Raw genomic sequence first — 12,416 nt, 5'->3', positions numbered from 1 at the left:
ATTTACCAGTATTCCAGGAATCCCAAATACCATCCAGACATCTGAATATATCTGAAAAATATTAATAAGGTATATATTCAGGCCAGAAATATCCAAGTGAGCAACCCTAATACAGATGTTTCCTTTTTTGCCTGCTAACTGGACTGACAATGATATCCTTCTATTCTAATTTTTGTTTGTCTGGCAGTAGGGAAGAATATATACAAAAGCTTAATCTGAAACTTACGGCTATGATTCTGGATAAAATATGTACATTTAATTTCAGTATTGCAAGGAAACCCATATCCTTCAGTGAAGATAAGCATACATGTAAGAGCCAATTTATATTTTCCATTTGAGGTGCGTAGTATTTATAAGAGAAGATTTCTCATCATCACAGAGAAGTGGCTTGTATTTGAAATGGTACATTCTCTCTCTTAATAACAACTTTTATATATATGAAATGGCCTTTCTTAAGAATAACTGTCTGCTTTCCTTGTAAAGTAGATAGTGTCCAAATTTGATAAAAAGTAAAGAATTTAAGTCATTTCAACATCATATAGTACAACATGCAAGCACAAGGTGGCAGCCTTAGTTTAGATGTTCATTGCATCTTTAGAAATGTACTGAAGAATTCTCAGTAGATATAGTAGATTATACATTTACACTTGACAGAAAGGTGGCTGTAAATATTTGTGGGTCATAATTTCACAGACATTCAGTTGGTAAACATATGCATATTTCTGTGCATCTAATACCTTAATTTCTGTTGTTAGATAAATGGTGCAGGTGGATCTTTTGGAACCAGTAACATTCAGGAACATCTTCTGCCTTTTGACTTATCAATATTTAAATCTCTACATCAGATACAGGTATGGATGGATAATAGCTTGGTGTACTATACAGTTTTCTAGAAATTATTCAAATGCAGGCTCTCCAGATGTTGTTCTTTTTGATTACTATATGTTGTACTATTTTTGTCCATGTCATGTAAATATATAAAGCTGTCATCTACTGAATCAGGTCCACCTATGCCAGTATTGCCTGCTCTTACAGGTGACAACTCTCAAACGCTGAAGGCTAATTTAGATGTTACAAAGTCCTCATAGCTGTGTTGAGGACTTTTGATCAGATGTGTGCAGGGAACTTAATTCCCAGACATATGAACACTGAGTTCAAAATAGAACAGCTGCACACAGGGAAGAAAGGGCTTCATCTCCCCACATATCAACACACATAATTCTTCCAATTCTGTGCAAGTTGCTATTTGCCCTATTGGGGAAATTACATGTAGTCATTGATTTACGCAATTTTTACCAATAAACAAATGGTGGCTCCTTGGGACTGTTTTAGGTGTTGGAAAAATGGTTCAGGATGGGGACAGAAGGATTAAGCTCCTTTTCTCTGCATGTTGCACTCCCAGTCTGCATTGGGACTATGCACACCTGTGAATTTAGAGCCCAGTAGTGAAGTCCCCTCTTCCACTAAGCCACGTATGTTTGTGATTTTATTTGTTTCTCCTTCCTTCCCTAGCAATTACACATTGTTCAGGTGTCTTTTTTGTCTTTCATATGAACAAATGTTGGTGATTGTAATAAAGTCTGCTGCATGGTCATTTCGTTTCTCATATTTATGGAAAGTTGATTTTAGGCAGTATTGCTAAGATAGTTATTCCCTGCTCATGCAGCTGAGTCGTACCTGTCGCTGTCACATCATACTATATCAAAGAGAAGTTTTGCTTGTCAGTACTGCTGTTTTATTTTATTTTCATATTGTTTTTTAAAAACATAAACCAACAGATAAATCACTGTGGAGCAAAACTTGTTAAAGGGCTGACAACTTCAAGGCATACTTTAGCAACGTTGAGTGTTCAATTTTCGGCAACTTCAATGATGGTAAGACAGAAATTTTAACCAAATGCATTTTAACTATATGGGTTACACTCCAATGTAAGGAAGTGAGGGTTCAGGATCTTCCCCACTTCCCCCACCCACCATGGAATTTATTCCAGGGGTTGAGGGGCAAACGTAGATTAATAGCAATGTGGGTCAGGAAACTGCAATGGAGAGAGGAAGGGAATAAGAGAGCCCTTCTTGCCTCTTGGGTGAATGAAGCAATTTTGCATTGTTTCCACTGCAGGTGAATGACTCACATAGCTGTTAGTCCATGCACGTCCATTGACTGTAGGAACAAACTTTCCCAGGGTCAGAAAAGACTTTAAGTTGGGGGAGAACCGATTGTGCAGTCCTTATGTCTGTAGCTCATGGGTTCCAACCCATTATGTATTCTGTATGCAATTTTGCCCAAATAATTTGTGTGTGTGTAGGTATGTATGTAAAGCGGCTTCCTGAACTTCTTTTTAAAAGCTGTGGCCAGAATTCAAAAAGATACATAAGACCATGGAAGGAGCTTGTGTTGGTTCGGTGGAATTTTTCACTTTAAAAAATGTAAACAATGATACCTATCTTCTGCCTCTACAGTCCAATCAATTATTTTCAGAACCCATCAGTTTCAAAAACAGTTTGGTATGCAGGAGGGAGAGGTGACATGTCTATTAAACAATAGAAAACAAGTAAATGCATTAATAATTGAAATTAATCTTAAAAATCGAGATTATTTCGCATATTTTAATAACAGGAGTATAGTACTGAAGAGGAGTTGTTATTTTGTGCAACACCAGTATAGGAAACACTTCGTTGAGAAGATTGGGTCGCAGCCTATTACTTATCCTAATTTGATTATATGTAGTTTTTAACATTGTTTGGCCATCCATAAAAAATGATTGTGTCCTGTAAACATATTTTAGGGAGCTGGCATAGTGAGAGTTTCACAGCTCAGTTGTAAACACTTTTCTTCAAAAGTGCATCCTGCTGAACTCAATGAAATGTATTTCCAAGTTAGGGTTGCCAATCCCCAGGTGGGGGCAGGGGATTCCCCGGTTTGGAGGCCCTCCCCCTGCTTCAGGGTCGTCAGAAAGCGGGGGGAGGGGAGGGAAATGTCTGCTGGGAACTCTATTATTCCCTAGGTAGATTTATTCCCATAGAAAATAATGGAGAATTGATCGGTGTGTATCTGGGACTCTGGGGAGGGGGGCTGTTTTTTGAGGTAGAGGCACCAAATTTTCAGTACAGCATCTAGTGCCTCTTCCCAAAATATCCCCCAAGTTTCAAAACAATTGGACCAGGGGGTCGAATTCTGTGAGCCCCAAAAGAAGGTGCCCCTATCCATTATTTCCTGTGGAAGGAAGGCATTGAAAAGGTGTGCCGCCCCTTTAAATGTGATGGCCAGAACTCTCTTTGGAGTTCAATTATGCTTGTCACAGCCTTGATCTTGGCTCCATCCCTAATGTCTCCTGGCACCACCCCCAAAGTCTCCTGGCTCCCCCCCCAAAGTCCCCAGATATTTCTTAAATTGGACTTGGCAACCCTATTCCAAGTATGTCTATATAGGATCGCACCTTTAATCTCTGCTTGTAATAATTAGAAATTATTTCCTGATCTAAAACTTTTAAGTAGAAGGAAATAAACACAATTATGAAATACTGTTTGGAACAAAGTTCTGACATATTTCTCCTATGTGTGTCCTGAACAGGAGGTCCTAGTGCCTGAGGCCTATGAATTTGACCAGTGGGAACCAGAGGGTGCACCTTCAAGTTGTCCAGTGACAGCCATTATTCCAACATGGAAAACATTAACAACCTTAGATATGAGTCATAATAGCATATCTCAAATAGATGATTCTGTGGTAAGACTTCGTTTTAAATGTCTATTGGAGTAATAAAAGGGAAAGTATGAATGTCTCTTACAGACACTTTCACTACGAAGGGATTGAGGATTTTGAAAATATCGGCTTGTTTCAAGTAGCTTGTATGAAACCAGCCAAGGGCTTGGATTTTATTAATGGATTGTCCCTATGACAAACTGCTTTTGCAATTTCAGAAGACGTTTGCTGTTTGAGAAACCCAAATGTAAATCTTTTTATATGCGCAGTACCATTCACATGGTTATTTGTATTGAGGCCAGTGGGTGTAAAGACACTCATTTCTTTGTTCTAGAAACTAATGCCGAAGATAGAGTTCTTGGATTTGAGCCACAATGATGTACCACGAGTGGAGAACTTGCAGGTTGGTTTTATATTTAGGGTTTTTAAAAAAATGTTCTCCTTTTTATTTGAGAGTAATGCTACTTTTTTTGGGGGGGGGGGAATGGCATAATTGCAAAGATTACCAAAGCTGTAATAATAAAAGATTTATTACAGTGATGTTCATTTTATGTAATATATTATAGAATCTTTTCATTGGTTGCATTCTCTGTTTTTAATCCTTTCCCTGTGAGTTCATTTAAGACTGTTAGTCTTTATTTAAGACATGTAGACTTTGGGTTGGGTCCAAAGTACCAAGATCAAATGGAACCATTCTAGATCAGGGGACCTTTGGGAATTGATTTGGGGCATGATGAAGAGGGGAATTGATGAAAACCAGGGGTTTTTTTAAGCAGGAGCGCACAGGAACGCAGTTCTGGCTGGCTTGGTGTGAAACAATGATAATGTCAGGGGGCGTGGCCTAATATGTAAATGAGTTTCTGCTGGACTTTGTTACAAAAAAAGCCCTGGTGAAAACCATCCTCTGTGCTGGTGGAAATATTGCTGCGCTTGTAAAACAAGAGGCCTGATTCTAATATTTTATAATTTACTTCCCTTGCCAAGAGTTCACTGAGCAATATTGGCCTGTAAAGCTAAGCTGATATGCCTTTTCCATTTATATCCATGTAGCAAAAGAGGAAGATTAAATGTCTTATTTTTCTAAATGTTCTGCATATTACACAAAAGGATCTTGTCTCTCTTGCACCATGACTTTAATAGACAATACTTGAGACTAGCATTTTTAAATATACATTTAGTACAAATACAATTCAGTTGCTAAGCCTGTTCTGTCAGGAATGTTTAAACCCAGTTCTAAGATATCCTATGCCAGTAAGATAGTATTTGAATGTCTAGCATTTTGAGTTTTGTGGAAACAAAACTAAATAAAAGGAGTTTGTCTAGTTAACAGGAAATGGCTGGCAACACCAAAACGAAACATGTTTTCCTGACACAGAGATTAACATATGCATTGTAAAACAAAATCTTTAAAATTTGCATATCTAAGAGGGGAAGCCATATACCACAGTATATGTGGTAGCTTCCCAGCATTTTTATCTCCCCTTACTTGCTAGTGCCACTTAATACTATAGAAGATTAGTTAGCCATAAAGGGCTTGCATGGCTCAAGATTCTAATTTAGGCTTCAATGAATCACATAGTACTTGGTAACAGAAGGTGAGCCAATTGATAGGTTAGATTGTTAAAGGGACACAAGGCAAGTCTCTCTTCAGTAACCTTCCAGAATCACATTTGATACTTTTTATACTAGTGTTCAAGAGAATTAATGGTAGCAAGCATGACTTTACTAACCCTTGATGTGTTAGTAAGATAAGCAATATCAGTCCTATTTAATTAGTATGTAATCTGTTTTTCTATTCTTTTCTAGCATCTCTACAATCTCGTTCATCTGGATCTGTCATACAATAAACTTGTCATATTAGAAGGCATTCATACAAAACTCGGGAACATCAAAACTTTGAATTTAGCAGGGAATCTTCTAGAAAGGCTTTGTGGTCTTAACAAACTATACTCCTTAGTCAATCTGGATCTTAGCAACAACAAAATAGAACAGGTATTTTACTGTTGATGAGTAAAACTCCACTTTCAGACAATATATTTAGGCCAAGAATCTACAAATTTGCATTATTTTGTGATGCAAATTGTATAAAGTGGTTCTTGTTGATTCACAGAATCCTGGCTGTTTTAGCTGTTCTTTTTAAATGAGCAAAGTTCTAATCATTGTGGAGTGGCATAAAAATTCAAAGAAAGAAGCCAGTGGTCAGATGTTCTCCAAAGAGGGTTTAGTGCAACTTAACCCCATCTTTCCCTTCAACATCACTATTTTATCTAGCTGTTGACAGCAATCAATTTGTATCCAGCAGGGGTGAGGGATTAAATGCAACATAGAATAAGACATGGAAAATAAGCAAATTGCTAGTAAATTTGTTCTTGGCACAATATTTGGTTTATTTCCTCTAAAGTTAAATGTAAAACTCTACAACCATAATCTGTAGCCAGTCTCTATTGTGGAAATGAAGGTTTCAGGAAACTTTGCATGCACTCCAGTTTTCATTATGATCATTTTGGGGAGAGAGAGGACCTGGTTTCCCAATTGCAACAAGAAAGAGAGACTGTTCTAAAAAACCCTCTTATTTAACTTCAATTCCAAAATGTAAATCCATTAGAACCTATAACAATCTCCAGATCTCCTTCTTTTGTACCTGTGTGTTTAATTCAATATTATTCTTTCCATTAAATTGAATCATGATTCTTCTAAGTCTTTCAAGACAGAAAGACTTTCTTCAGTAGAGAAAGACTTGCTGGTGGAGAAAGCTTTCCTTTGATACAGAGCAGTGTTTCTTTGTTGAAGAAAGTCTTTATTTGAGGAAGTCTCGGTGGAAGGATCTGACTTAGAAGAGAGTCAAAAGATCTAGCCCATAGTTTGTGTATAATGTAGAAGGTACAATATATCTTAGTTTTTGGAGTGTTAATCACTTGCATAATTTTCAATAGTAATTTGAAAAGATGTCTGATATTTTAAGGTTTTGAATTTTGGTGTATACCTATATTTTTTAGATTGATGAAATAAGGAATCTAGGAGGCCTTCCATGCTTAGAAAAAGTGGTCTTATCCAACAATCCCCTGAGTATTATTCCAGATTACAGGACCAAAGTACTAGCTCAGTTTGGTGACAGAGCCTCAGAGGTAATTCTTTGTAGACATGTATTTAATGGTCTATCTGAATGTTTCACTTTCATATAATGTACAGAGTGAAAATGGTCAGCATTACTGAGTCAGCAATGCAGTAAGACTGTTTATAAAAGAGAAGGGCCATAGCCTGATTCCTTATTTTTTAATTAATTATAAGAAGTATTTATATCCTGCTTTTGACCAAATTGGAAAGTTTCTGACAGTTATTCAAGGCAATCAGAATTGTTACTATACAAAAAAATCCAGCAGTAAAATAACAAATAATTGACATCTCCAAATCAAGTGCATCTGTAAATGCCTTCCACTGATGTCTGAAGGAGTGCATTTCTGCTGAATGTGCTTGAATTCTAAGACTGGGGGCCCTTGCAGAGCAAGCCTGTTGGGCAGTTATCTACCTCACCTTGAGAGGTGGGATCTGGGACCTGGAGCAAGGCTTCAGCAGAAGATATGTAAACAGATAGGGATCCAAGCCATCTTTCATTTGGTCTGATATCAGACAGGCTTTTAGAGGCAAAGCCTGCCACTTGGAAACCAACTGGGGACTGGTGAAGATATTTGAGAACTAGTAAGATATGTCTGATGCTAGAGGTCTCATCCAGTAACCTAACTGCTGAATTTTGAACCAGCTATAGTTTCCAGTCACCTCACTTAGCTTAGTTAAAGACCATTAGCTTTGAAGTTACATTAGCTTTGTAGTTATTAGTACTATATGCGAGTCTTGCAGAAGATCCCAAGTTCAGTTCCTAGTATTTCCACTTAAAAGAGTTACATCAGTAGAACTAGGAAACATTAAACAAAGAGCTGCTGCCAATCAGAATTAACACAACTGACTATACACGCTAATGAACTGATTCTGTAACAGGCACCTTCACATATTCAAATATGTCAGGCACCTTTTAAAATAGTTCAGCACAAGATACATCAGTTTGAATTTGTTTCAGCCAGATAGTCCATTCAGACAAGACAATTCTTCTAGGAGTTAATATCCAGGAAGCTGAAAAGTTAGAAATATTCAGTTCACAGGAGCTGAATGGAAATAATAGAATATTAGATACTTAGGGCTTAATTTTTCAGAAAACACTGGATATTTGGCACAGGCAGCCCAATCCAGACATACGTGGTGGCTGGCCACTTGGGCGTGGGCGGATCTATGGCACTGCTCGTTGGCTTCCAAAGGGGTTTGGTGCACCGGAGCATGGCACACCCAGCCGCCGCCTACAGATGTGTAGAATACGCTGGAGCGTGGGCTCCCAGAGTGGCACGAAGGCAGGGACAGGAAAGGGCACTTCCACAGGGACACCAGGGATTGGCTGGTGGCGGCTGGGGAGCCGGCCCACGTGACACTCGGCGGCGGGGAGAGCACTCCCGGGCGATAGGCTGCCTGCATGCCCCACCACCCTCACGCACACACCCAGCCCCATGGTGTGGCTGTGTAATCCTTGGGGAAGCTTCCGGTCAGCACTTACCGCTAGCTCCATGAAACAGCCTACCCACCAAAGGGGCGAAGCCGAGCCCCTGTCAGTGTCCCTCCTGTGGGCTGCATGGCCGGATGGCGTTCCAGATGCCGCGAGGGCCCCCTGTCAGGACACAGTAGGCCACCTGCTGCTGGCACCCATGCACCGCACCGCACTTGCATTCATGCCCACCCGCAGAGAATCGGACACGAGGTGGTTCTGAAGTGGCCATGTGCAGGACTCACCTCCCCCACCCCCAGATCCCCATTGAATAAGGACTCAACGCAGTGTGCAGGGATAGGATTTATTAAAGCACATGGCTGCAGAGGGGCTGTCGCCCGGCCCCCTCACAGAAAGCCACCTCGAGCCACGGTGGGCAGCCCCCATCGGGTAGGTGCATCGTTCCCGACAGCGCCTGCATGCAGCATCTTCTTGCCTGCCTGTTGGATCAGGCCACTGACCCATCCAGTCCAACACTCTGTGTCACACAGTGGCCAAAAAATTGTGTATATATATATATACATACACACACACTGTGGCTAATAGCCACTGATGGACCTCTGCTCCATATTTTTATCTACCTCTTGAATCTGGCTTTGCTTGTAGCTGCTACCACCTCCTGTGGCAGTGAATTCCACATGTTAATCACCCTTTGGGTGAAGAAGTACCTCCTTTTATCCGTTCTAACCCAACTGCTCAGCAATTTCATCGAATGCCCACGAGTTCTTGTATTGTGAGAAAGGGAGAAAAGTACTTCTTTCTCTACCTTCTCCATCCCATGCATAATCTTGTAAACCTCTATCATGTCACCCCGCAGTCGACATTTCTCCAAGCTAAAGAGCCCCAAGAGTTTTAACCTTTCTTCATAGGGAAAGTGTTCCAAACCTTTAATCATTCTAGTTGCCCTTTTCTGCACTTTTTCCAATGCTATAATATCCTTTTTGAGGTGCGGTGACCAGAATTGCACACAGTATTCGAAATGAGACCGCGCCATCGATTTATACAGGGGCATTATGATACTGGCTGATTTGTTTTCAATTCCCTTCCTAATAATTCCCAGCATGGCGTGGCCTTTTTTATTGCAATCGCACACTGTCTTGACATTTTCAGTGAGTTATCTACCACGACCCCAAGATCTCTCTCTTGGTCAGTCTCTGCCAGTTCACAACCCATCAACTTGTATTTGTAGCTGGGATTCTTGGCCCCGATGTGCATTACTTTGCACTTGGCCACATTGAACCTCATCTGCCACGTTGACGCCCACTCACCCAGCCTCAACAGATCCCTTTGGAGTTCCTCACAATCCTCTCTGGTTCTCACCACCCTGAACAATTTAGTGTCATCTGCAAACTTGGCCACTTCACTGCTTACTCTGAACTCCAAATCATTTACGAACAAGTTAAAGATCATGGGACCCAGTACTGAACCCTGTGGCACTCCACTGCTTACCGTCCTCCACCACGAAGACTGCCCATTGATACTCTCTGCTTCCTATTAATTAGCCAGTTTTGATCCACAAGAGGACCTGTCCTTTAACTCCATGACTCTCGAGCTTACTAAGGAGCCTTTGATGAGAAACTTTATCAAAAGCTTTCTGGAAATCAAGGTAAACAATATCTGTCGGGTCTCCTTTGTCCACATGTTTGTTCACCCCCTTACAGAACCCATGCTGAGTCTTCCTCAATAACTCATGTTCATCAATGTGCCTACTCATTCTGTTCTTGATAATGGTTTCTACCAACTTTCCAGGTGTTGAAGTCAGACTGACTGGCCTGTAGTTTCCCGGATCTCCTCTGGAACTCTTTTTAAAGATGGGGGTGACATTTGCTACCTTCCAGTCCTCAGGAACGGAGGCAGTTTTCAATGAAAGATTGCATATTTTTGTCAGAAGATCCACAAGTTCAACTTTGAGTTCTTTCAGAACTCTTGGATGTATGACATCTGGACCTGGTGACTTATTAGTTTTTAATTCGTCTATCAGTTGTAGGACCTCCTCTCTTGTCACCTCAATCTGACTCAGGTCTTTCAACACCTCTTCCAAAAATAGTGGTTCTGGAGTGGGCAAACACTTGTCTTCCACAGTGAAGACGGAGACGAAAAATGCATTCAGCTTCTCAGCCATTTCCTTATCCTCCTTCAGTAATCCTTTGACCCCTTGGTCATCCAAGGGCCCCACTGCCTCCCTGGCTGGTTTCCTGCTTCTAATATAGTTGAAGAAATTTTTATTGTTGGCCTTTATGTTTTTTGCAATATGCTCCTTATAGTCCCTTTTTGCCTGCCTGATCACAGTCTTGCATTTGATTTGCCACATCCTGTGTTCCCTTTTATTAATCGCATTTGGACTAGTTTTCCACGACTTGGAAGGAGTTGTTCCGACGCTTCAGGGTGGACTGCTCTGTGTGGGGGACTTGGCTCACAGCAGACACTTGCTCCGCTGCCATACGCCAGAAACCCCGCTGACGGGAGCTCGCCCCACCGGCTCTTGTGGCAGCAAGCGCCACCGTGGTGCTCTCGGCCACCAAGCCAAAGAGGAGCGCCTTCTTTGCCTCAGTCCAGTTCGGTTGGCGGTGACTCTCGGTCAATGCCGATCTGTCTGCTGCCATTCCTCCCATGGGCAGTGGAATGCGGGGGCTGCTGACCACAGCTGGCTGATAGTGGTCACTCTCTCGCCACCCCACCCAGGTTTCCCACAGGACACCAGCAGGGCAATTGGCCTCGATGGCCCCAAGCCGCTGCTCGTGCAGGGCCCCTCACAGCTCCAGCAGTGTCTGAAAGCTGTTGTGGAGCACCTCGGGGCAGCAGCACAGCCACTGCAGCCTGCACCATAGTGCGCAAACCATGGGGGCCTGTGGCGGGTGGTGCCCCCTCATCCCACTGTCAGAGCCCCCCCAGTGCGGTCGTTGCACATCTTCCCCACTCTCTATGTGTGGGTTGCGCAATGGCGGTGGAGACGCCGTCGGGCATGCAGATACCAGGAGCGCCTGAGCACTTTGCGTCTCAAGGATGCCACCTGTCTGGACCGTGCCACCATCCAGGACCTTTGCGAGCAGCTCAGGGTGAGCCTCTGCAGCCAGGTGACCGGCCCCCACCCTATCCCCGTCCTGCAGCCGGTCCTCATCTCCTTGTGCTTCGTGGCAACCGGCTTCTTCAAGGGTGTGGTGGTCGAGGTCCTGGAGGTCTCTTAGCCGCTGCCTCCACTCCTTCCTAGACACCATGCTTCAGCGCTTCCAGCAGCATGTGCGGTTCCCAACAGGCGAGAAGGAGCTGCGGACTTCCACAGCTGGCTTCGTGGCGGTCAAGGGATTCCCCAATGTCGTGGGGGCTGTGGACTGCACGCATGTCATCCTGGTGGCCCCGCGGGAGGATCCCATGGTGTACCGGAACCACTTCTACAGCCTCAACGTGCAGGCATTCTGCGACCACCAGGGACTCTTCACAGATCTGGTGGCAAAGTTCCCAAGGAGTGTACACAATGCTCAGATCTTCACGTCCTTGGGCCTCAATCGCCTCCTGGCAGCCTGGCTGGATGGGCAGGAGTGGTTGCTAGGTAAGGCCACCAGGTGGCGGCGTGGGGCGCCCCTCCCATCCCTGTCCTCACCTTCCTATCCTCCACAGGTGACAGAGGGTACCCGTTGCTGCCCTGCCTGCTGACACCATACCAGGAGGACGCGCCCAAGGACCAGGCAGCATACAACCAGGTGCACAGGGCCACTCGCATGGTCATTGAGCGTTTCTCCGGGCAGCTGAATATGTGATTCCGCTGCCTGCACCACACAGGTGGCCGGCGCAGCATGCAGTCCCTGGCTGTGGCTAAGCTGGTCGTTGTGTGCATCATGCTACACAACATCGCCACCTGTCAATGCCTGCCGGCCCCTCAGGACCTTCCCCTCCCAGACCCCGGGTCACCGATGGGGGAGAATGAGGAGGCGGGGGCATGAGCCGCTGCCCAGCAAGACTTTGGGGGGCACTTGCATCAGGAGCATATGTGAGCTCACATATGGGCCAATTGGCGCGTGGGCAGGGCATCCAGGGACGAGAGCATGCCACTCACACACCTGGGGCCACCAGGGGGACACCGCATGCTCCCATGTATTCTGATGCCTCTTGGGCACTTCATGCTATTATTAAACCA

General features: G+C 43.5%; 1 protein-coding gene across 2 annotated transcripts in view; it reads left to right on the top strand.

Moving 5' to 3' along the window:
- Positions 1-12,416, top strand: part of NISCH (nischarin) — a 57,653-nt gene that overhangs the window by 14,753 nt on the left and 30,484 nt on the right. For both annotated transcript variants that reach the window (XM_060239929.1, XM_060239930.1), the window contains exons 6-11: positions 756-851; positions 1,779-1,874; positions 3,571-3,723; positions 4,034-4,102; positions 5,506-5,691; positions 6,696-6,824. In XM_060239929.1, the coding sequence (XP_060095912.1) occupies positions 756-851; positions 1,779-1,874; positions 3,571-3,723; positions 4,034-4,102; positions 5,506-5,691; positions 6,696-6,824 (729 nt within the window). The remainder of the gene's footprint in view (positions 1-755; positions 852-1,778; positions 1,875-3,570; positions 3,724-4,033; positions 4,103-5,505; positions 5,692-6,695; positions 6,825-12,416) is intronic.

The sequence above is a fragment of the Heteronotia binoei genome, chromosome 5 (genome assembly GCF_032191835.1).
Source record: "Heteronotia binoei isolate CCM8104 ecotype False Entrance Well chromosome 5, APGP_CSIRO_Hbin_v1, whole genome shotgun sequence".
In the NCBI taxonomy this organism is placed as follows: Eukaryota; Metazoa; Chordata; class Lepidosauria; order Squamata; family Gekkonidae; genus Heteronotia; species Heteronotia binoei.
The sequence above is the reverse complement of the archived record's forward strand: the minus strand, read 5'-3'. Positions and strand labels throughout refer to the sequence as shown.